A 25,008-nucleotide genomic window follows, 5' to 3' on the forward strand; every position below is an offset into this window, starting at 1 on the left:
AACTCAACCACAGCACAATGGTCTCTTTCTCTTTAATCAACTGTGTGACAAATGCAATCCCTCAAGATCAGGCAAACAACATGGTATTTTTCCTTGATGATGCTTGATGTTTGAATAATTTCAATGTTCTAAATGAATGGATGTATTAGTCTACACAATCCACAGCAGAAAAAAGTAATCATCAGATAGAATACTGTGTTTCATTGTGCAAGCGCCAAATGCAGGTAGATTTTCCATTTGGTGAGTAAATATACCAAAGTAGTCATGTGTTGCAGACAGAGACTCAGGCTGTACAATATACATATTCATATACAATGAATGTGAAACTAATTTTGTAGTAATTTTTAATACCCAAATAAGCTTTATTCTATAGTAAACTTTCATATCTGAAACAGAAAATGTACCTGTATACTAGGCTTGGGCGATGTCTACACAATTACTTTGTAAAGCAAGCAGTAAAAGGTAATTTTATGATATATTCTGGTTATTAAACATCTTGAAATCTCATACATCTCAAATGGGGATCTGTATTGAATGGATTGCACAATATTGTAAAATGTGAGTAGAAAAATGTATATATTTATTCAGTGTCAAAGTTGATATAAAGGTACTTTTACATAGACCTCCTGGTTTTTGTACATTCAGAACTCCATATATTAATGTGAAATATCTGTAGATATATTGGGGAGTTGCTTACAATTACTGTCACATAATGTTTATATAAAGTAAACCCTATATATTAATGGGAAAAGCCTGTAAATATATTGGAGAGCTGCTTGTAATTACTGTTAAATAATGTTTATATAAAGTTAACCTCATACATTAATGGGGAAATGTATGTAGATATATTTGATAGTTGCTTTTAAATACTATCAAATAATGTTTATGTAAAGTAATGATTATTAAAATTATGTTTCTGTAAACTATTATCACATGATCTTATTTTTTGTACAGTATGAAACCAGACATTTACCAGGGATCTACTGTAAATAGATTGAATAATCACATAAAATAAAAGCTTAAAGCTCTCAAGATACCGTTAATGGGTGTTAAAGGAGGGTAATTTGAATGTAATTTTACATAATTTTTCTGTGTTTTATATCCAGAAATCTGTACTTTGATGGGGAGTTCTTGTGGATGGATTGGATAATCCAATGAATTTACCAAAGATTACTGTTTGATTGCAGTTTTATTTATGGTTGAAATCATTGAAGTATGCAGTTTTTTTGTATTATAACAACAAAGCAATTTATAAAGAAGATTACACTGTATACAATTAGCATGTAGTATTGAATTGAAACACAACTTATTTAAAAATTTCTCAATTCAAAAGTCTAACTGCTGGACACAAGATATTTCCTCCATCACTGTAAAGTCCATTGTCAGTGTTTGTGCACTGTAGGCTGCAAGTTTCCACATCACACTTGTGTAAGTTGCATACTGGACCACGATTTTCTTTGTGATGTCACATAATCATGTTCAGACATACAGTGCATGTGTTAAACTAATATAAGATTTAAGGTGAGCACAGAGAAACTTTCCTCCTTCAGCAGATGAATGTGAAAACAAACTGCTCATGCATTCATTCTGCACAGAAAAGAGAACAACATCCAAGTGGAGTAACAATAAGCAAAACACCTTTTTAATGGAGGGGGACTTTAAAATGCCATGTGATTTTATTATGTACAAATCCATTTATCATTAAGGCATGAAATAAAAAGGCATATATTTATATTCATATTATATTCATTCATTTTACTTGAGTCCAAAGTGGTTTACAATAAGTGTATACAAACTCAACAAGGAACGAGATCTAGATGTGAAAAACTGTCGCATTTCATGTCGTGGTAATTTATGTCATTACAGTACATTCAGCAAGGATCAGCAGTGTGCATTCTGGTGGAAGTTGAACAAATGTCACCTGCCAACAAGAATGATGCCAAAGACCATGTAAAACAATTCCCAAATGTTCCCAAATGAGGTTTGCATTAAGAAAAATACAAGTTCTCAGACAGCAGAGATGGACATAATCTACCTCTTTGGAAATTAAACTGTATTTTTATGTTAATGAGCTCATTTTAATGGCATTGTTGACTGAGTTTATTTGGTGCTAATGTTGAGGTGAAAGTTTATTTAATAAAGGCTTATAAATGGAACTCAAATACAGTATTTTCTTTTTTATATAACTTTGAGCCCATGGTTCTCATATTCAGAAAGTAATTTAAAAATAGCACTGAATTGACTTTCATGGACAAGGTGTGGAGTTTAGAGGTTCACATCGGTCCACCACGGCCTGGACTTCTCCAATCTGAATGCTGTCGTACGTCCCTATGATGGACATCGTGCGGATCTCTCCATTACTATATGTGCGTCTGAGGCGTGCTGTGAATGGGATGTCAGCTTTGTACTTATACTGCACCATATTAACCATACAGGCGTGGTTTGGTGGAGCAGTGAGCCCCACAGAGACAGAATCAGTGACGGCCTCCGTCACCGTGTTTTCCCAGGAGAACTGGAATGTCTCCTCGGTGCTGAACTCAATGCCTACAGAGAATAATAAGGGAATACCGGCCTTGATGCTAGTTTTAACACCAAATGTGATGGAAGAGGTGATGTCCCACCTGTACTCCACCTGATGTGTCTTTGAGAGGGTATCTGTTTTCACCACTGGGTGGCACTCATAGTTGCTAATGGTTGTTTTGCGCATGATCTCTGGGGGATACTTTAAGATCTTAGACTCATCAGTGTTGTACCTGACATCGTAGATCTGCTGGCTGATTACATTCTGATTGATGGTCAGGACCTGGTAGTAGTTGTACCAATACTCATACCCCTTCCAAGGCAGGTAGAAAGCTTTATCCTGAGTAACCACCTTCCCAAGTCCATATTTGTTCTTCCCTACATATGTGTCCTCCCCGGGACAGGTTCTGACTGAATTTTGGGGCACTGATCCGTACGAATCATCCTTCCACTCCAGGATCTCAAAATTGTCTTTGTTCACCAGGATCTCAAAGGGGGAACCAGAATATTCTTTTTCTGCACTGGGATAGTGGCAATAAGGGCCCATGCTGGGGTTATAAAAGCCAGCGTTACACATGTATTTGCAGACATAGTCAATGCGATCAAAATATCCATTGTAGATTGAGATGGCATTGTTGGGGAGATAGTTGTTCCACGTCACCCATTCCAGGGTGGTGCCGACGTCAGCAGTGATGGAGGACGACTGAACCCGCCTCCTCTGCGTTAACTTAGCAACACTAAGCAGCGGCAGATCTCTTGGCATCGATCCATTAGCTGCGATTTCAGGCCCGCCATCTAGATGTGGATTCATTAAGGAGACTGGATGAAAGGAAGGGAAAAGAGACAAAAACAATGTTTTCTTTAATACAAGGATCAGGACGTTTACCTTTAAAATGAGGATTCTTCATGCACATTCCAGGATGAGAGCACTTTAAAACACATCAATTCATTAGAATCAGAAGTAAAATATTCTTCTAGTTAGTACTTAATGTCTCCATTCATCTGGAAAAGTTTATGTGTCCAGGTCAATACTTTTAACAAAACTGTAAACTAAATTCAATAAAATTTGTTGGTACGCTAGGTCATAAGCCAAGGTTTAAATGTTTAGTTCTTTGTGTGGTTACAGTTCCAAGAATTTCTTAACATGGTAAGATATTTTTATAGAATATTTTAAACACATATCTTGTATCTTATTCCTCCGTGCCGTAGACCTCCGTTGTTAAAAACATGTCAATGAGCCACACCGCTGCAATGGGTGCATTATGAAGAGTTATATCATAACCTTTTGACTTTGTACTGAAGTTCTTTGAGAAATTTACAGTGTAGTGAAGCTGTAAACAGAACCATGTTCCTGCACATACTCAGTTTGGCTAAAAACATGAGATTTGTTGACAATAAGAGAGAAAGCCTTATCTTTTAAGTAGCCAAGCTGTTGGATGGAGTGTGTTTGCTTTTCTGATTCAATTGTTGAGTAAATGTAACAGTCATCTATAGTTAGAGTCAAAGCTTAGTGCAGAAAGCAAGAACATATAGTATGTAAGCAGAAGTCCTTAGTAGAGGTGTGCCTGAATCCAAATACGATATTCGGCAAAGCACAAATAGTGGGTTTTTTACAAACATTTATTTCTTAGAAATATTTTGAAATTATTTGTTTTCAGGAAGAAAAAAAAACATGCACATTTCCTTATTTGAACATCACTCCCAGAGTTGGGGGTGTTCCCTGGAGATAAAGCTGAGCTACTGACACACGCAAAGTGGTCTCAAGGGACTCTCCGTAACCTGTTGTTCCCCTTCTCCTTTCCATAAAGTTAGGTTGTAAAAAATAGGCAATAAATGAAAAGTGCAAAGCAAGAATTGCCTTTGAAGTTCCTCCCTACACATTACACGGTGTGCTGTCTCTGTGCTATGGGTGTATAGATAAGTAGAGGTCTGGCTGCACATTTGCGATGCACTTGGTTTAATGTCAGTAGCGCAGTCGGGAATCTGAGAAACTCAAGTTTGAGACCCAGTGCGGGGACCTCCTTTTTAAGATAGTTTATTCATAAACACTTATTTTAACACTTTATTATCCTAAAATTAAAAGCGTAATAAAAACAAAAACTGTGTTTTTACACTTTTTTACACTTTTATTTAAATACAAACACAAATACAAATAATTTTGCTGCCTCAACAAATATAGATACAAATACAAATACTGGGCTCTCTGCACATCCCTAGTCCTTAATGCCTGTAGCCAAACCAAGGTAAATAATCATCAGCCGCCAATGATGATTTGATAGTTATTGTTAAATAACTATTATAATTAATATTAGTTAAATGGGAAATCAAGTTTTGTTTGTGGCATGATTGAAGTGGTCCTCTAAAAACCAAGAGCAGAGCTGCAACACCAACACTGTAAACCCTTCTGAAGGGGTTTCCATATGATTTATTGCTCTATAAGGCATTTAATCAATCCCTCCAGGAAATTGCGATTTTGTGCTCGCAGTAATTAACAAAATTCAACCGTCCCAAATAAACTGCTAAAACCATGCAAGTGCATAGAATCTAATTAAGGATTAGAAGTCCCTCCAAGAAACTGCAGTTTTACACCAGTTCAAGAAATCTCTACAATATTTGAGAGAGCTTGTAATTTTACAAACAATTACAGCAATTGCAACTTTTCTGCATGAAATGGCCAAATCAACAGACCGCTTGTGATTTGGACCAATTGTCACATTTCATGTTGTGGTAAGTTACGTCATCACAGCGCATTTATCAAGGATTCAGATGTGCATTCTGGTGGAAGATGGACAAATCTCACTTGCCAACAAAAATGACCATAGACCGAGCAACACAATTCCCAGGTGAGGTTTGCATTAATTTAGTCAGAAGAAAACAAGTTGATGTTGTTCAGCAAAGATGGAAATAATCTATCTTAAACATACAAATGGGAATTTAGGAAGTCAATCTATATTTTTATGTTAATAGATTTATTTTAATGACACTATTGACTGATTTTCCTTGGTGCTAATGTTAAGGTGAAAGTTTATTTAATAAAGGCTTATATATGTAACATGGTACAGTGTTTTCTTTTTTATATAACTTTGAGCCCATGGTTCTCATGTTCAGAAAATACATTTTAAAATTAGCGCTGAAATATAGTTGTTCCTGTGACTCTTCATTAGTAGAAGAAAAACAGAAATCACCTTATTTTCCTTTGCTAGTAATTTTTCCCAATTCCCACAATTTTACCTTTACCAAAAAACACTGCACATTTTTGGGAAAAGCCATTGTAAAATCAAGCATTTCTGGCTGCAATAATCACAAAAAACTCCATTTACCATTGCTGTGCTCTGTGGTGTTCTTGATGTCCAGAGGATTGGCTGAAGACGGAGTCTGCAGAGCCAGCAGGAACAACACTGACAGCTTCATCTGGAGGTTAAACATAGAACTTAATCACTGGTAGGTTATGATACAGTGTTAAACAACCTTTAAATACAAGCTTGGTGAATAATTCATTATCTCAAACCTGGACTCTCTGAACATGGTAAATTTATTTTTGGAGGAGAAAGAAGAACTAAAATAATGATTAAAATTTAGGGAAATTATAAGTTGATATCAGAAAGAAAACTCAGAGCAGCATTCATAATTTTCAGTGATACAGATTCACAATTTGACTAATAACAACACAAAATACAATAAAAAGTATTCACCATCATAGTGTCCATCAGCTGATCCACCTCCAGTCACCTCCAGGTTTATATACTGTAGCTGCTTCATGGTTGAGTCATTGGACAAACAGTTTCACTTTTTGGCACTGCAATTGACCAGTAAACATTAACTGGTCCACTGGTGTGAGAGTAGATATCATAAGATGGATGTGGTCTGGTGAGTAAAGGGAAATTATTATATATATATAACTTAATAACTTAATAAAGGAAACCATATTTCTTACTTACATGCTTTCAGAAACCAGTCAGTTAAAACCAGTATATATATATATATATATATATAAAGTGAAAAAAATTATAGAGGATGATGCAGAAAACCAAATGCTCTGGAGTTTTGGAGACTTGCAAGTCATTGTTTTACATTTATTATTATTATTATTTTTAATTTAACCTTCATTTTACCAGGCAAGACTTTGCCTTTACAATGACAGCCTGGCAAGTTTCAGAAGACACTTGAAAGGAGGAAGGAGAGTAGGGAACAAAAAAAAGAAGAAGAATGACTTATTAATCAAACAGAAGTAAAACATTTACAAGTGTTAGTCAAGCAGAAATGTTTTCCCCCATTTCTAATGGCTATCAGACCAGATCATCTAAATGGGTGATTTTCAGTGTCCCTACAGTCTGCTCTGAACTTGGTATAACTGCAGTTTCTTTCTATGAAGCCTGGACTTGGAGGGACTTTCAAGATAAATTTAATCTTGAAACACTGCCCTTCAAGCTCTTCAAGCACATTAAAAAATGCTTCACAAGGAATGTAAACAATCAAATGTAATCTTTTTCATGCTTCTCCGGTTCTGTTTTGTTGTGTTAGATGATTGTTGGAATTAAAATGAATTAATTAATTAAAAGTAAAAATATGTGTTTTTATGTAACTGTGTGACAGGTCTCCCTTGAGAAGGAAATTATACATCCCAGACTTCCTGGTTAAGTAACGGATGAATAAAAAAAAAGATGAAGATAATCTGTCTGTGCTGAGCTCTGTGTGTTTAATCACTTGAACGTGAGGCAGAGAATGGTTGAACATCAACAAAGATCAACAAAGGTCAGTGATGCTTACGGAACTTCTGCCTTTTTTTCGGACCTCATCACTGTCATGCCAACAATGACGGTAAAGCACACCCTCTCGTGTAATATTGCTTAATTTCCTCCCTGATGATAGCACCAGATGAAAATTCAGGAGATCACCAAAGTTATGTACATTAATAATATCAGCAATGCTTGCAGCATGGCTTGAGAGATGGCATTGTTGGTCAGTCAGGTGATTCACCACTGTCAGCAACTATTAGATGGATTGCCATGAAATTTTGTTCAGACATAAATGATCTCCTGAGGATGAATCATACTGACATTGGTGATCTCACTGACAGAGCAAAGGGCCGGCACTGATCAATGATGCATCACGTCCTCTCTGTGGTGAAAAAGAGCTGTTACCATTAGGACAAAGATACAGAGATCAGTAACACCTTCTAGTACAGCCCTATCAAAGAAATTATTGTGATATGATATAATATGGTGTCACTTGCATTTTGATGCTTTCTGGTCTACAGTAATATCTCAACATTTACAAAATGGAGTGAACAAATGGCTCCCAAACAATTTATCCTACCCTCTATGGTCAACATGATGATGACATTTGTAGTTTTGAGTAAAAGGTCTATTTGATGAATTAACATGAAATTTGGTACACACATTCATGTCTCCTTCAGGATGAAATATAAAGTTGGTGATCCTCTGACTTTTCATCTAGTGCCATAACCAGGTCAAAATTTCACATGTATGTTAGCATACTCAGTCTTGTTTAGAGAGAATGCCCTCAAAATGTTCTTCTTGCCTCGGATTGTCAGAATTGCTCTTGATTTTCAAGTGATTACATAAAATCATAAAAAATATATAATAGAACAGAACTTGAATGTCCCAATATGGCAAGAAATTTGTCTTTGGTTTTTAATCACAACAACAACAATAATCAACAATGATGATAATAATTAATAACAACAAAGACACACACAAGGTCAAACATGAGCAGAACAGCAATATACTGTATATGCAACAGATAAAGTATACAGTTTAATGGGATGCCCCAACTTGGGCATATTCTAGTGCTGTTTGTTCACTATATTCATAGTATTTCGTACAAAGGACTCCTTTTATATCTTTTTGTTGACCAGAGGTGACATTAAAACTTTTCCCTTGATGCTTTGTGCTGTAATGTGTCTGTCTGGTCTGTTTGGGTAACTTTACCTGGACAGATATTCAGCAGCTTGCTTGGCACTACAGCCTACTCTGTTCACCGCTGCAGAATTTTATGGATAGTGGAGAAAGCGGTAGGTTGAGCAGTTTTAGCCGAATGATTGGGAATGTTACGTTGCACTAAACCGATGACTTGAGAGGTCCCATTCAGAGGCAAACGTTAGCTAAGCAAATCATACTGTAGCTAGCTGCCCTGCACACATGCCATGCTAAGTTAGCTGCCCAGGGCTAACCAACGTGGTCCTGTAAGTGACATTTTTCCCAGGATGGCAAAGTCACCACCTTACGCTACTCTGGTTGACTTACCCTGATCATAGCAAACAAACATTCTTCACATCAAACCCTTTAACAACTAAACAAGGAAGGTCTAAAATTCATGCTCAGTGAGCCTTTCATTCATAGTCATGTGACATGTGGTGCAGGACATGAAGTAAAGCAACAGAACCAGGAGCAATCGCAAATGATTTTGGAGGTGAGGATTGAGTGAGACTATGGTTCTCAATCTGCATCTTGTCTGTACTTGTGTCCTTGTGAAACGTCATCAGTCGCAGCCCAAGTACTGTTCTAATACAAAAGCTCACATTTCACCAAGAACGGTTAAAATTCCCAGAAGTGTTCTTGACATGCTCATTTTACTACTGATGCATTGGTTAGTAACTTGTGTGAACTTGTCAACACAAATATCCCAGCATTCATTTTGGTAGTCAAGCATGGCACGGAAAACAACTTTTTTTTTTTTTGCTTTGTCCAGAGTCCTCCTGGAAAAAAGTCTGACCTGGCTATTACAGCCAAATAGGCCATAAAGAAAGTGAAACAACCTGAAGGGAAAATACAAATTAACCTACTATTGTATCTGCTTCTCAGCAATGACGTGGTAGGACATGCCTGAGACATGATTTAAGCAAGGTTTGCCAAGTTAATATGCAACTATTGACTAATGGAGAAAACTTATTACACAGATGCAATGGACAAGGACAAATAACTCATTAAACACTAAGTGTAACTTTTGTTATTTCATAAATGTGGAATTCATCAGTACAAAAACGTCAGGCTGGACACAAATATTGGTAGTACACATCAGTGTTTCAGCTTCCCTCATTTTTGCAAGACGTCTTTAAATAACTGTTATATAATAATTTGACATGAGGTGAATTTCCGCAGGATAGCGTTGGAATAAACACATAATAGACATTTCTGAGGCCATTCAAACTGTGCAAACATTTTGGGACTGTAAATATGTTCAACAAAAGTTTTCACAGCATTCATTCATTAATATGTTATTTTTTAGGAACTTAGGGATCTTCTGACAGGGAAAGGGGTGGAAGCGGGTGGGGTGACTGCTGCCACCTGGCACTGGTATAGTCTGATGGATGCTGCACTCAATAAGTCCAATTCTGGTAGTTGCAGCAAACAGGATTGCTATTACAGGTGGTGTTGTCAACTACCTGTCCTCTGCATCTCCCAAAGAAGAAGAAAGAGGGCCAGGGTCAGTGAGGAGCTCCTGGAGTTCTTGAAGGAGCAGGCAGAAAGGGAAGAAGCAGCCTCTGAAAGGGCTGAGAGATACTTGTCTCTCTTTGAGAGGCTTGTAAATAAATTATAACATATATATAATTTAGATTTAATGTTTCAACTCCTGATTATTGTTTGTTTGTTGTACTTTTCTTACATGAATATAATAATAATTTTAGAAGTTGAGTTTCAGTCTGTATGGAAGATAAATAAACAGTTATACATAAAGTGGTAACATGCAGGTTATTGAGACTTAAGGTGAGACACCAAAGCTTATAATGGTGATCAGAACAATGTCACCTTCTCAAAATGACATCTGTTACATAGTTAGAATACTTGTACTACTTGTAGACAGCCATCAAATTTTTCATGCTTCTTTCTAACTATGATTAACAGAGGCGGTTTTTTTCCGTTGTCATTGCCATTCTATGAGGTGCGTATTTAAAAAACAAAATAGTTAATAACCATATGCACAATCACTTTTAATTATTCACCAATAAAACAATAACAATAACAATTTAACTAATCTAATGATGATTATAATAACAATTGTAACAATAACATTTTCATGTCACAGTGTTCACCGGACATGTAACCTCGGGGTTTACCCCCTTAGTTATTATCATGCTCCCTCAGACATGCAGACAGCTCTCCAGGGGCAGACACATGTGCAGCAAGTCTGGCATGGAGATTATTTCCTGAGAGCTCCTGATCATCATCAGGAATGTTCTCCCAATCTTCTTCATCCTCCTCGTGATGTTCCTCCTCCTCCTCCGGGATGTTGACAGACAGAGGTTGTGGAGGATGCAGCATGCTGATATTACTGGGGGGGCAAATAGAGGCCAAATCTCCAAAGCCCTCAAGAAGATGGCTCAATGACGTTCCTGTCCTTGGCATGGTGCTTTTTAAAGTGTGCTTCAACTTGGCCTGATGATTAAAATATAGGTAACATAAAATCTATGTAGTGTTTCAAATAGATCGAAAGAAACTTTATTGATCCCAAGGGAAATTCAGGAATGCAAATGCAAAGTAACAAATGTAATAAACAATTTACTCTGTGTATTCTTACCGGCTACAGGCTGGCAGTATGGTATCACAAGGGAGGCAGGATGCTGCAGGCATGGGTACCCCTCTCTCCAAGTAGAAAGAAGCCAGCTGGTGGATAGAGGGACTCCTTGTACATCAGAGATCTCTGGAGGAGAAGGGCATCATGGACTGACCCTGGTTGCCAATGTAAGTGTCCAGAAATTTCCCTTTGCTGTCACACACACCCTGGACTACCACTGAATGGAAGAGCTTGCAGTTTATGTAGCACTTTTTTGTGGTTCAGCAGGTGGGAGTATTCTGATGTGGCACCCATCTATGGCACCAGCCGCACAGCGGAAAGCCTCATGGCCAGCCAGGCGAGTAAAGCTGCCCCCACCTCCTCCGGAAATGAATAATTTTGTGCCTCTCAGTATGGCGAAGATGTCTGCTGTCACTCTGTATGAGGTGCCACATGCAATCCAGTAGAGGCAGACAGACAGACCTTCTTTGAATTGCCCTTCTGAGATTTCTTCCTTTTTTTTCTCCTACCAATGTTTTTCCTTATCTCCATGAAGTTTAAGATCATGGGGTGTTTGAGACATGTAATGGGCTAAACAAATGAACTTTACTTGATTCATTGTACAAGGCTTATCAGACTTGTTTTATCTATAAATGTGAGTGTGAACCTCTTTTGATGTAAAGTAAGTGTGTGGTACAGTAATTTCATTTACTCAAATAAATCATCAAACTACCTATGTTATTAATTCTATGCTGTTCTATTTACCTCCTCCCCATTGATTGCACAATGAAACTATAGTAATTTATCCTGTTCATTCAGGTGTTCTCCCAGGATTTCACCACAAGGTGGTGCTGCTGCACCATTAAGAAGGGATCTCCTCTCTGCCAGTATGGATAGGAAGATGATTACAGGGATCAAAAACTGTTACAGTGTGGGCATGTGAGTATTACTTAGTGATAGACTCGGGGGAAAAAATAACAGAGAGACAGCTCCAGTAAGCCCCAATAAATGTCCAATGAAATAATCCTGAACAGAAATATCAAATGAATCCAGTAGATGGCACTAAAAGCACTACACATTGTGGCAGAATGGGAAAACAATATGAATAGACCCCAAGTCATTACACAGCAGCACAGTAGTGAGCGTAATATGTTAAGATTTTAAGGCCAAGGATGTCATTTTTTGATGATATAAATTAAACGTATCTTCAATATATAAGTGGAGGAGTATTTCATAATTAATAATGTAATCTTAACACTAAATATGGGCCTTTTTTGCTGCTGTGTTTGCAGTCATCACTGCTGAAAAGAAACCTTTAACAGCGCCCAAAAAAAAAAAAAGAAACTTTTTCATTTTCAACTACGACTCCAACTTTAATGTTATTGTAATAATAATAGAGAGGAAACAGAGTATGTTTATCCATAACACTGCACGTCACTACAAAATGACTTTTGAAAAACTGTTCTCTTACGGAAAATGTGGGACAGTTAAGTGATCTTGCAGTCCACTTTGAGTATTGCAACCTGTTCTTGGCACCTGTTTAGAGATTACCAAACCAAGTAATAATAGAGAATGTGATGTCTGACTCTACCATGGAGTTGTAAAAGAGCATAATGACTTTACTGGCCATCAGTCTGCTTCCAGGGGGATTTTTTTTCTCAAATTGCCACTGTGTTGTCTCTAAATGTCAGCTTATTATTTTACTGCTGAAAGACCACAGGCTACCATAAAATATCTGGCATTATTGTTTGTCCATCGCCTGGATAGAGCCTCCTGTTCCTTTGTTAAAACGGAGGAGAGAGAATGGTTGATGAAAATAGAGGGGTTAGGGTGGGAGGGACTTGCAACTGAGACGAGGGGAGAAGACTTGGCGTGTTCTCTGTTCCCGAACTTTGTTTATAAATCTATAAACTTCATGAAACATGGGGGACTATATATTTTTCACTGAGGTCGCTACAACAAGTTAGTCCTCTTACATGTACAATGAATATGTCTGCAAATATGTGTTTGATCTTCTACACACCAAACATGGATCATTACTGCTGCTACCCCTCAGCAAGACAAGAGTATCGTTTCTCCCTGTTTGAGATTCTGACTTCTAGTTCCTGAAATCAGAGCTGCTATTTCTGGGATTCCCTCAGTCAGCTGGCTCCTGCCACTATCCACAGTGTAAAATTACACCTACCAGCACCTCGCTTTTCCGTGTTCACTCAGTACATTCTTAACATTCTTTTCTTCTTTGTTGTTGTTATCAAAATATGACTAAATAAACATCTTCCTTAAGTCCGTATAGCACAGTTAGCTATTTGCAGGTCTTGTTCTTGAGCAGCATAAGCTAACACAGTTGGGTGCGATGAAGGTAAACAGCTAAAAGTTAGCAATACATTTCCTGTTTGACACTAGCATGGTGTGTGTGTAGCCATAGTTTGGCAAAAATATGTCTGGAACATCATTATTATATGTACAGACAGTGGAGAATTGGATTATGGTCCAAAACCTGACTGTGGTGCAATACAAAACAAAGTTGGCTCCTAAATTTTATGCAAATGTTTTGCTGGGAAGATGTGTAGTGATTTGCCAGAAAACGCGAGATGCATCATGTAAAGTGTTAGTTGGCTTATTTACAGTGTTTGCTAACAAGCAAGCTACTTGCTAGCTTTCGATGAACAAGAAATGGCAGACGTGATGTTGCAAAATTTGTTTGCTTCCAGTGGGTCTTCATCATTATGCTGCAAGAATAATTTGAGTTTCAATGGACATTTTGATATTTTTGTTTTGATTTGAAATCAACTAACTTTTGTGAATCACCACAGCTGCCATCTTCTCTGAAGAGGTCATCTTTCAAGCCTTCAGATGGGGAGGATTTGATACTCAAAGGTTGTCGGTGGAGTATTCCTTCAAGGTTACATTTACTGTCATTCATTTGGCTGACGCTTTTGTTCAAAGTGACAAGGAGAAGCCTTCGAGAATAAGTGCCTTAACACTTCCACGCTCCATCTGACTCAAGGCCACAAAGCTTGCAGGTACATTAAGTAACATATAAGAGCATAGCAGATAGTTTTTTGAGAGAGCAAGCTAGAGAAGGATCAAGAGATAAAGAAAGAGCATAAGGTTAGAGTTGTTAAGGTACAAGCTTGTATTATTAAATGTGAAGCATGATGATGATGATGAAAAACAAAACTTTGCAGCATGAACCAAATAGTTTGTTCTGCAAAATTATTTTTTGTGGTGTTAGTTGTTGATTGGAAGATGATATTTGACAAGCACAACAATGAGAACTGGAAACACTGCAGGTCATTAACATGATGGTGCACTTTGCCTCAGTCGCTGCCTTATCAGTCTGTTTTCTTTACACGTTAATAATCCAGAATCTTATCCTGGAATTATCTGGAGTCGTTTCATAATGGGTTGTGAGAACAGTATGAACACAACAGCAAGGTTGTTGTAAATTACAACAGAGCTTCTTCAACTCTTTCTTTTTCTTCACCTGTATTTTGTTAAGTCCATTCAAACTCCACATTCATAAAACTGACACACATCCCCACATTGTTGTTGATCAATAAAACCAAACTTCTTTACTGCAATCCACAGCTCTAAACTGCTGGCAGCTCAACAGCAGCAGTTGGCTTCAAGAGAGCAGTGCAGCATCAGTTTTGCACCTTATGTGATTAAATACACAACAGAAAAAAATGTAAATAAGCCTGGGACTTTTCAATTATGTTGTATTTTTATAAATGTATTACTGCTGTCAATAAACCAAACCAGCAACCAATGTGATTTACTCTTTCCGTTGCTGACTGACATCAAATGAAATCCAAATATTTCTTGACAGGATGTTGGGTTGGTAGATCATTTACATGTGTAAACCAGCAGATTGTTTGTTATTTCAAAGAGAAAAGCAGCTTTCAATATGTTGGAGTGGTGAATCAACAGTTAAGATACACAGCTACTCAGGAAGAAAGAAAATGCAGTCTTCACATGAAAATACAATGAAATAAATATTGTCGCATAACTGTATATTAAAGATATTTTCAGTCTGAATGCAGCTGAGGAGTTCCTGTACATTGCTGAATAACAAGAAAAAAGTCAAAAAAGAAAGTGCCAGCTTAATGACAATAGGAATACAGTACATACATACTTGCCTGGGTCCAGACGTTTGAATCCGCCCACTCCACAGAGTCGATTTGACCGACTGCCATGATGTTGGTCTGGCATCATGACATGAAACAGTGGTTTCTCAGCCAAAAAAGTGATCGATCTAGTGAGCGCAGCAGTGGGATTAATGATTAACCAATCAGCGCCACAGGCAGGACTAGTACTGTTGTTAGGCTGTTGTCAAGTATTGTCAAGCTATGTGCCAGAACCAAAGAGGATTAAAGCTAAGTAGTGCTGATCAAATATGATTCAAGATTCTGTTACTGCATTATCTATTTCTTGCCTCAAATGTTTTCAGAAATATATTTTAGTGTACTGTTTAGCTGTAAAAATTGTGACCTGGCCCCTATGTTGAAAACTGACTAGCCAAAACCAAGCACTGTCCAAGTTGCAGTACGTCACCCACCACGTCACCACCAGCCAGAGCTTTTAGTGGTGATAAAATAAATAGTGGTGATCGAATTGAATCCCCCTCCCCCATGGGAATCGGTTACCGTGGAGGCAATGTCAGACCTAAGATGGAAACGGTGTAACGAGTTGACAATTCTGTGTGATATCAGGCAACATACAGTGGATAAGACAGGCAGTCCTGTTTGCTCTCTGGCACATGCGCAGTTGGTGCACTTGCAATACATACAGTCCACACAGTCACAAATTTTGGGCTACATGCAGACATCCACAGAGGGGTCCAGACGGACCTCCGCAGACATGGGCAGATGACGACATTTACGTCACATAGGCCCTCGCAGTCACGCGGACATGGAAAGCATCAATTTGCCTTAAAAATGAACTGCATTGTACACAAGAGCAATCTGGCCTTTAAAGTTATTAAAAACATCATGAAAAATAGTTCCTTGCTTCTAAAATTGCATATAAAATGATTTCTTGCATACATAAACATGCATTTCTAAATATTATATATACTTGCATGGTTTCTCCTACCACCACTATGCTGACGATACCCAACTATTCATGTAATTCCCCCCATCTGACATTCAGGTCAAGGCACGCATCTCTGTTTTCTTGGCAGATATCTTGGAGTTTATGTCAATGAAACTCCTAAAGCTCAACATGGAGAAGACTGAGCTTGTGATCTTTCAAGGAAAAATGTATTGTGGTGACCTGGGTGTGAACCTGGATGATACACTGTTATTTTTGCCAAACTTGGCAGCAGTAGCTCCTGTAGATTCCTCCTGTACAACATCAGGAGGATCCTAACCTTCTTCACTGGTGAGGCGGCCCAGGTGTTCATCCAGGTGCTTGTTATCTTCTAGACGACTGCAACTCCAATTCAAGACTCTGGTGCTAGGTTACAGGGCACAGAATGCTCCATCCCACCTCTCAGCCACAGTTAAACCCTACACACCGTTGTGCTTCTCTGGCTCTGGGAGATTGACCACCCAGTCACCACCAGAACCCTGTGGTCGCTTATCTGGATCAGGGCTCTTTTTGGTGAACACACCGCTGAGGCCTGGACATCAGAGTCACTGCACGCCTACCTTTTCAAACTACACCCCAATGCATATTAACATCTCATTAACTTAAACCAGCATTAACTGTTTCTGCCTCTTGGGGGCAGTGGCAACTAGCTGTGAACATAATACTTACATATCAGCATCTTATAAAGTTGACATGACAAACTGTGACTTATTTCCATATCCAGCAGTTATGGAGCAACATTATCATTCATTAAGAGTGATGTTTGTGATCACCTGATGAATAGAAGTCCAATATTCACTCCTTTTTTTAGCTCTTCTGGTCTCTACTATCTCCCAAGAAAAATATTTTACTCTTTAGCTTAGATGCACCACCATGTTCACCAGCACGTCTCTAACTTTGTCTTACTACCATTTGGTGCTGAGCAGTTACAGTGCAGTTGATTTTTAGAGCTTTTTGCCAAAAAACAGCTGCTTGCTGCAGCCAATAATTATGCAATTAGAGCAGTGAGAGTGGACCAAAACAATAAAGTTGCGGACCAGAAATCCAAAACAATGAGTTGAGAAACATTATAATACTCTGCAGAGGTGAAGGGTGAGAGTCAGGTGATCATTCTCTCTGGGTTCATCACCACCAGCAACACCTTTCACATATCATGTGATCCATTGTTAATATAATAATATTGATTAAAGCTGCCACTCTTAGTTGTTTGTTTGGAAGGGATGCACCTACTAAGGTTGAATGTACTTATTGTAAGTCTATTTGGAGAAAAGCATCTGCTAAATTACTGTAATGGAATAGAATCATGTCTTTAAATTTAATAGTTTTGGTTAAAAAAAAAAGATCTGGATCTGGATCTATGATTTCTATCAATACACAATTACTGTCTAAGTCTCATTTTCAAATGTTGGCTTAAGATCAATCCATGCAGTAAATTTAATGGAAATCCATTAATACATTTTTGGAAGTGTCTTGGTGACAGAGAGAAATAGACAACCTGACTAAACTAAAAAGTATGTTTTAAGGGAAAATTCTCTTCCTGAATTGAAAAGTCTGTAGTCTGAGAGTGACACTGACAAGAAAAGCACGAGTCCTCCTCAGCTGTTAACAAACCCACTGCACCAGTTTCTGTTCATTGGTCAATGTCAGATCTGAGTGAAAGTGTACAGCCTGTTTTATGATTCAGTCATAAACCAGTATATATAAACCTGGAGGTGACTGGATGTGGATTCAGTGGGGAGCGACCGTAACGGTGAGTGCATGTTCAGGAAAATCATTGATAAACTTGATAAACAGGCCATAATCTATAATAATCAAATTGTATTAATTGTTACGGGGCTATTCCTATATAGTTTAATAATATATATGTTGTATGTGTAAAGTAAAGATCTGGCCATATCAAATGTGGGGAAAATGTAGTATGTAATTGTCTCTATTAATGTGGTTATTTGAAAAATGTATATCATCTAATAATCTATTCAGATTAATAATAATCAATGATAAATTAAATTATCCTAAATCAACATAAACAACTAAACAGACAATATGTAATGTTGAATGACAATAAAAACTACGTAAAAATTATCTATTTTATTTTATCTATTTATTTATTTTTGTTAGGTAAAATGAGGAGTAATTTGTTTGAGGAAAAAAATACTGTATACTTACTGACATTATTGTCATTAAATGTTCTATATATCTAGGATCTGAGTTATGCAGGTCCTCCAGATATGACAGCATCCTGTGTTTTATAATATTATTATAACAACAGTTTTATTCTCTCACTGAGGTAATCACTGAAGTAATCTTGACACCTTTTTCTCACAAAATACCATCAATTTCATTCTGATAGATGAATCCATGTTAGATTGTTTTCCCTTAAAGGTGCGGTGTGTAGGATTTAGTGGCATTTAGCACAACGAACATGGCAGAAATGTAATATAATATTCATAAATATGTTTTAAGTAGTGTATAATCCCATGAAAATACGAATCATTGTGTTTTTGTTACCTTAAATTAGCCCTTTATATCTAGATAGGGAGTGGGACCTCTTCTGCAGAGCCCATCATGTTGCACCTTCATGCTTCTACAGTAGCCCAGAACGGACAAACACTGGCTCTAGAGAGGACCTTTTGCATTTTTCACGACTTTTGCAGCTACCGTGGGTTCTCCTACACGCAGGGGAGGGGAGGAATGTTCAGTTGATTGCAATCTACAACCTCACCACTAGATGCCACTAAATCCCACACACTGGTCCTTTAAATTCCAAATGGGTACAGAGAGTATGACTTTTATTTTTTGTATTTACCCACACTTTCAGAGTGATGTGTACTGATGTACATTGTAATGTACCACACAGATAATTGGTTGGAGATACATGTAACATGTAGAAATATAGAAAGACAGAGATAATAATAGTAATTGAAAAAATATATAATTGTGTCCCAACGATTCGGGCCCCTTAAATGTTGATTTAGTTTGAACAGTATTGTGTTTTTCTCCAGCTTAGAGTTTTGGCCCAAAGAAAATTAAGGACAAACCCACTTTAATGTCTTAAAGTGTGGATGCTGCCTGTCAATTGTCAGATGTCTTTAAGAGGGTGAAAGGTTTTTTTCATTAATTTTTGCCTTTATTTGACAGTTATTAGTGAAGAGACATTCGGCTACCGGGGCGTTCCACCTGAAATGATATCTGACTACATGATGTCACATTAATGTGTAAATGAGTTCAAACATTTTGTGTTGAATCTCCAGATGAAGCTGTCAGTGTTGCTGCTGCCGGCCCTGCTGGCTCTGTCCTCAGCCAGTCTGCAGGACATCATGAAGAAGAGCTCAGAGCACAGAAAAGGTAAACATTTTAACATTTTTTTTTAATAATTTATATTTTTTCTTCATCAGAACAAAGATAAGTGAAGACTATTCTTTCTCATGATTGTACTCTCACAAAGCCAGCACACGATTTCTTTTCCCTCTTGAGAAAAAGACATAATGTTAACGAGGCTGTACAATTCATGACTGACAGCTCTCTCCTTTACTGGATCACGCTTCCCAAAGTTCACTTTACCAATGTCTAAGATATACATAATGAATGAAAAATGCAGTTTGGTTTAGTTTTTAAACTGTCCATCTCTTTCATCCAGCTTCCTTACTGAACCCAGAGCTGGAGGGCCGGGTCCCTGACTCGACTGGTAACAACGTGGTGTCGGTTCCTTTGACTCCTGCTGAGCTGGAGCAGCAGGAGGATCTGCCTTCCTCCCTCATATTCGGTGATAACGTCAACCTGGAGTGGTTGACATGGGGTGGCTCTCTGCCCAATGGAGCCGTTGCAATCTACAACGGCTACACTGAGCGCACCGACTACGTCTGCAAGTACAAGTGCGAAGCTGGCTTCTACAACCCAAGCCTGGGCCCATACTGCCGCTACCCCTATGGAGACCAAGAGTACTACGCTCCTGAGTTTGAGATCCTGGCCAACAAAGACAACTTTGAGTTCCTGGAGTGGAAGGAAGGTTCCTACGGTTCAGTGCCCCAGTATTCAGTTAGGACCTGCCCAGGTGTTGGCATCTACGTTGGGAAGAACAAATACGGTCTTGGGAAGGTTGTTCCTCAGTTTGAAGCCTTCTTCCTGCCGTGGGAAGGCGATGAGTATTGGTACAAGAAGTACCAGGTCCTGACCATCAACAGAGACGCCTACACACAGCACATCTCTGACGTCAAGTACGCCATTGATGAGGTCGCCATCTTTCAGTATCCTCCTGAGACCATGCGCATCTCAGGGGTCACCAACAACGAGTGCCAGACGGTGGTGAAGACAGTCACCATCTCAAAGACAACAGAGGTAGAGACCACCTGGAACATCGGCAGAGCCACCATGCTGGGTATCACAGGCAGCATCACAGCCAAAATCCCACTCATCGGCTCTGGGGGCATTGAGCTGAGTGGCGAGAAGACGCTGCAGTTCTCCAGGGGAACCACCATGGTGGAGGCGCTCAGCCACTCTGTGTCTGTGGAGCTCAAAGTCCCACCAAACCACTCCTGCAGAGTCCGCATGGAGGGACGCAAGATCAAAGCCGACATCCCCTACACGGCACGCCTCAGCCGCACCTACCGCAACGGCGAGACCCAGTGGACGTCCATCTCAGGGATGTACGACGGCGTCCAGATCGGAGAAGTCCGGGCCGTGGTGGACCGCTGTGAACCTGTACCTGATGCCGAGCCATGCCCCTGAAAGACTGACAGACCGAAAAACCCACCAAAATATATTTTTAAAACATCTTCTGTTTGTGATATTGAAACATCACGATTAAAATAATGCCATGAACGTGTGTCAGCTGGTGTCTGAAACAAAACTTGTAATAATAAAAACATTTGGCATTTTAACTTTTTCTTTGCTTCACTTCTGTTAAAAATATCTTTTCCTCTTTTCCAGCACATAAAATTGATGAAAGGTTATGATTTATGATATTGTAATATCTTCAGTTTGCATATACAAACACCAAAATAGTTAAGTACATTTACTCAGCACGGCATTTAAGTACATTTTTTTCCATTTTGAGAGACTTTCAACTTTTCCTCCACTGTGATTCTTCCCTTCACGTCATTTATCTGACAGCTGGAGTCACTGGTTACTCTGCAGATAAACATTTTATATACAAAACAAACAATGCATGCTAAATTATCAGCAATTTGATGTCCTGAAAAATACTTTTTGATACATAGGTACATTTGATTTAATTACTTATATAATATTATTATAATATAATAAAATATATAATATTTATTACTTTCACCACTGACAAACCAAACATATATAATAGAAAGATGAGATAATATTAAAATTAAAACAAGGACGGTCAAACACTCTGTGTTTTAATAACCCACTGGAGTTTGTATGTGCAGGAAAATAACTAAACTATATAACTAAAATAAGAAACAATAAGGAAAATTTCAGATTAAAAAAAAAAAGGAACTGATTCACAGCAGATTCAAGTTGTAATTACTTACTGTAACAAAAACATTAATTATTTAGTTTAACTTTATTTAATGGGATTCAGAAATATTTGTAATAAGTGGTAGCCATTTTTTTTTTTGAAAATATTGTATAATTTCAGTCTCATCAGTATCATCCTCATTAAAATATGTCCATTTATGCGTTTTCCCTCCTCCAGCATGCTCCTCCATGTTAGTTCCAGTCTTATTTATATATTTGGGGCTGTAAAATACAGTATTTATAGATTTCTATTGGTGTTCAAATGAGTGATGCTATGAACATTGCTATATTTCATGTTTCATTCACAGCACATTCTCAAAGCAGAAATTCCCATTTATTCAGGCGTTTTCTTCACTTTGTGGTGTTTCACTTCATAGAGGACAACAGAATGAATACATAAGGAAATATTTACTTTAATATTTATATCGTATTCGGCGGGCCGGCTGTGGCTCAGCAGGTACAGCTGCTCCACTAATCACAAGGTTGGCAGTTCCATCCCAGGCTCCTCCTGCTGCCCATATGTTGAAGTGTCCTTGAGCAAGACATTAATGCTTTGGCGAGTGTATGATAGGTTTCTGCCATTTGTGTGTTAAGTGTGTTTGAGGGAGAATGCAAAGTGCTTTGGATAATAGTACTGAATTTACAAATCAAACGTATTTCCCCTGACACAGCAAATCATATATAAGACAGTTAATTCAGACTTCAACTCTATGAGAAAATGAGAAATGGCTCAATGCACTGCAACTTAAGAAAACATATGCAAAAACACAAGCAGAAGAAGAAGAATCACAGCATTTTTTTTAAAAAGTGAGAAAACAACCAAATACTTAAACATATTATCTGTATTTGGTTGTGTTTTCTGTATTTGGTTGTGTGTGAATGTTGTCCATAGGTTGTAAAGATGTCGAGGTTGTTTTTCTCATTTTCTTTTGTTTTGTCTATTTGTATGTTTTCTAAGTTGCAGTGTGTCTCTCAGGGCCACAACAGAAAATTCTATTATGTGAAAATAAGATGATCAGAGAGAATAAAACCACATCGACTGCGAATCAGAATGAATCACTGCTTGTTCACATTGAGATATTGTGCAAAAACACTGACTATATACATCTGAATAATATACTGAATCTGAATAACAAAGTTCTCGCTCTGCTTGAATGACAAGTTCATTACAAGCATTCACACTCTGCTGAATGCAGGAGCAGCTGAAGGCAGTGACAGTGCAGTTCTGCAGGCGTCTGTCAATGTAAATGACCTTTACGCAGCGTTGCTTCAATACAGAGACCTCATTCAGACTCAAATAAATAAATTGATAATAACTTTCTGTCTCAAGGACAAACACAGATGGCCATGACATCAGCGATTTTCAATGATAGGGCTGTGCGTGCAGAACAATGTCTGTGTTGAACGCCTTCTCCCCTGGTTTAATCTTGGCAGCCAGCAACATTACGCAATAAGGACCGTCTTAATCAATGACCCACTATTACAGGAGATCTAATCACTTTGTTCCCAGCCTGAGCTTATCTAAACATACAGTATCTTGTCATCGATGGAGAAAGAACATCACAGCACTTTGGACATCATGCAATCCCATCGCTTGATAGATATGGGACATTAAAACCAGGCAACTTTATTTTTGAAGCACTTTTAACAGTCTCATCAAAGAGTTATTTCACAGCAAGAGGCAGAGGGAGGAGTGTTTTTTTCCTGAACAAGGATCAATAAAGATCTTGTTATCATTATCAGCATGAATACTCTTTTAACATCCTCAAGAGCTGCTGGTAGAGGTTTTCTGGTCAAGGACAAAGTATATCTCATGTTGAAACAGCAGGATGACCGTTAATTCATTGATTTCAGATTGACCAGAATGCTTAGCAGCCACTTACCAGCAAAACTGAACAAAACTGTCGCGGCTTCTGGTTTGGCATGAAAAAGACAAAAGGTTATCACAACAAAGACCTGAAACATTAACATCTAAACACATATTATCTTATTCCTTAATAGTCTTTAGTACAATAATAGTTCACATTCACATATTACAAAAGAACATGTTCTCAGGATACTTAAAGGGGACACAACATGCTTTTTGTGATTTTCTGTTAGTATCATAGGCTGTATAAAATATGGACGTAGCCACCATAATGTCACCCACTGGTTTCTAAAGAGCAGTTTTGAAGCTGAAAGTCTTGGCAGTACCTGACCACCTAACTTCCGGCTAATCCAAAATGGGCAAAGAGGTGGAGCTGAGGCAGCCGAATGAAGCCTGGTTGCTGAAATAAGCCACATCCTTAATTATGCATTACTATACAGCTTAATAAATATTTAAACAGGTGTGTTATAAAAATATTCATCCCTCGTACATTTGTCATGAAAAAGGAAATTAGCTATTGAGACCAAAACTGTTTTAGTACCACTTTGTAAAAGCTTTTGGAGCCTCAAGTGGCCATTCAAAGAACTGCAGTTTTTGGCACTTCCACATTGGCTTCATTTTTTAGCCCCGGAGGTTGCTGCTTTTTGCTAAGGTTGTTCCATGTGTTGTTCACGATGTCCATTCGCATATTTCAGATCGGATTCAGGCTCAAACATATACGGGTGTATTTGAGAGGTTTCCATTTCCCGTAAAGAACGAGAAAAATAAGTGAAACCTGCTACCACTGTTTCTTTACGTAGCTTCCGGAGACGCTGTAAGTCTGCCAAGGGGCAGTTTCCTGAAGCTGACCGATCAGAACAGAGCGGGCTCATCAGGAGGCGGGCCTTAAAGAGACAGGAGTTAAAACGGCCTGTTAGAGACAGAGGATGAACTGAGGGGCTTCATAAAGGGCCAGTATAAGATAAATAAGGAGTTTTTAACTGGAAATCATGCAAAAATATTCCAGTAGAGCCCCAGATCAAAAATATGGATTTATAAATGTGCATGATACATCCCCTTTAACTAAAGTTAGAAAGCTGGTCCAGATCCCCTGGCTGTAATATCAGTGCATTTTGAGTCACCTAGCTCTCTATTATTACCCAACATAAGCTATCTGACTTCAAACTCGTATTCATAATGATATGATATATGTTTATCTTTCTGCTGCTTCTTTTCAACCTCCTGCCTTCTGTTGCTAAATATGCTCCAGAGGGATTTGTATTTCTCACATTTCACCTTAGCTTCCCCTTTCCTCCATGCATCACGCTTGCGTGCATGATTGACCAATAGTCATCTGTCCTCAACCAGTGAGTTCACATTTGAGACTAAACCAACTCTTTGCAGGCAGCTGGTGGATTATATTACCATTTCAAATATTATGTAACTTAATTAGGGACTTGTGTATCTGCTGTTATCGTCGTGTTTGCCTTGAGGTTGTACTGGTCAGTTCCTGGTGGGAATACATGTAACTGAAGTGAAACCGGAGT

General features: G+C 38.2%; 2 protein-coding genes and 1 long non-coding RNA gene across 5 annotated transcripts; 2 read left to right on the forward strand and 1 right to left on the reverse strand.

Annotated features, from left to right (window-relative positions):
- Positions 1–1,659: 1,659 nt before the first annotated feature.
- Positions 1,660–9,199, reverse strand: LOC121904105 (natterin-3-like). The gene is made up of 4 exons (XM_042421641.1): positions 8,787–9,199; positions 6,213–6,384; positions 5,841–5,931; positions 1,660–3,339 (listed from the first exon to the last, which is right to left on the reverse strand). The coding sequence occupies exons 2-4, from the start codon at positions 6,225–6,227 to the stop codon at positions 2,246–2,248; spliced, it is 1,200 nt and encodes a 399-aa protein (XP_042277575.1). The 5' UTR covers positions 6,228–6,384; positions 8,787–9,199; the 3' UTR covers positions 1,660–2,245.
- Positions 9,200–10,019: 820 nt separating this feature from the next.
- On the forward strand, positions 10,020–11,758 carry LOC121903288. Its single transcript, XR_006098013.1, has 3 exons — positions 10,020–10,934; positions 11,068–11,222; positions 11,320–11,758. It is a non-coding gene; the product is annotated as an uncharacterized LOC121903288 (long non-coding RNA).
- A 97-nt stretch (positions 11,759–11,855) lies between these two features.
- Positions 11,856–21,005, forward strand: LOC121903287 (natterin-3-like). Of its 3 annotated transcripts, none has more exons than XM_042420164.1 (3): positions 11,856–11,973; positions 19,380–19,473; positions 19,766–21,005. In XM_042420164.1, exons 2-3 carry the CDS (start codon positions 19,380–19,382, stop codon positions 20,851–20,853), a joined length of 1,182 nt encoding a protein of 393 aa, XP_042276098.1. In that variant the 5' UTR covers positions 11,856–11,973; the 3' UTR covers positions 20,854–21,005. The 3 variants fall into 3 exon arrangements, 2 of the variants coding, with proteins under 2 accessions (XP_042276098.1, XP_042276097.1); XM_042420163.1 differs by lacking the exon at positions 11,856–11,973 and adding an exon at positions 16,516–17,878; XR_006098012.1 differs by lacking the exons at positions 19,380–19,473; positions 19,766–21,005 and adding an exon at positions 13,848–14,806.
- Positions 21,006–25,008: the final 4,003 nt, after the last annotated feature.

The sequence above is a fragment of the Thunnus maccoyii genome, chromosome 9 (genome assembly GCF_910596095.1).
Source record: "Thunnus maccoyii chromosome 9, fThuMac1.1, whole genome shotgun sequence".
In the NCBI taxonomy this organism is placed as follows: Eukaryota; Metazoa; Chordata; class Actinopteri; order Scombriformes; family Scombridae; genus Thunnus; species Thunnus maccoyii.

Excerpts from the sequence above, each read along its gene's own strand:
- LOC121904105 (XM_042421641.1), bottom strand. Across the intron at positions 3,340-5,840 it reads CACCACAGAGCACAGCAATG|TCTCCTTAATGAATCCACAT; the intron begins GTAAATGGAGTT and ends CCTTTCATCCAG.
- LOC121903287 (XM_042420163.1), top strand. The coding sequence starts at position 17,849 with ATGTGGATTCAGTGGGGAGCGACCGTAACG. Across the intron at positions 17,879-19,379 it reads AGTGGGGAGCGACCGTAACG|ATGAAGCTGTCAGTGTTGCT; the intron begins GTGAGTGCATGT and ends TTGAATCTCCAG. Across the intron at positions 19,474-19,765 it reads GAGCTCAGAGCACAGAAAAG|CTTCCTTACTGAACCCAGAG; the intron begins GTAAACATTTTA and ends TCTTTCATCCAG.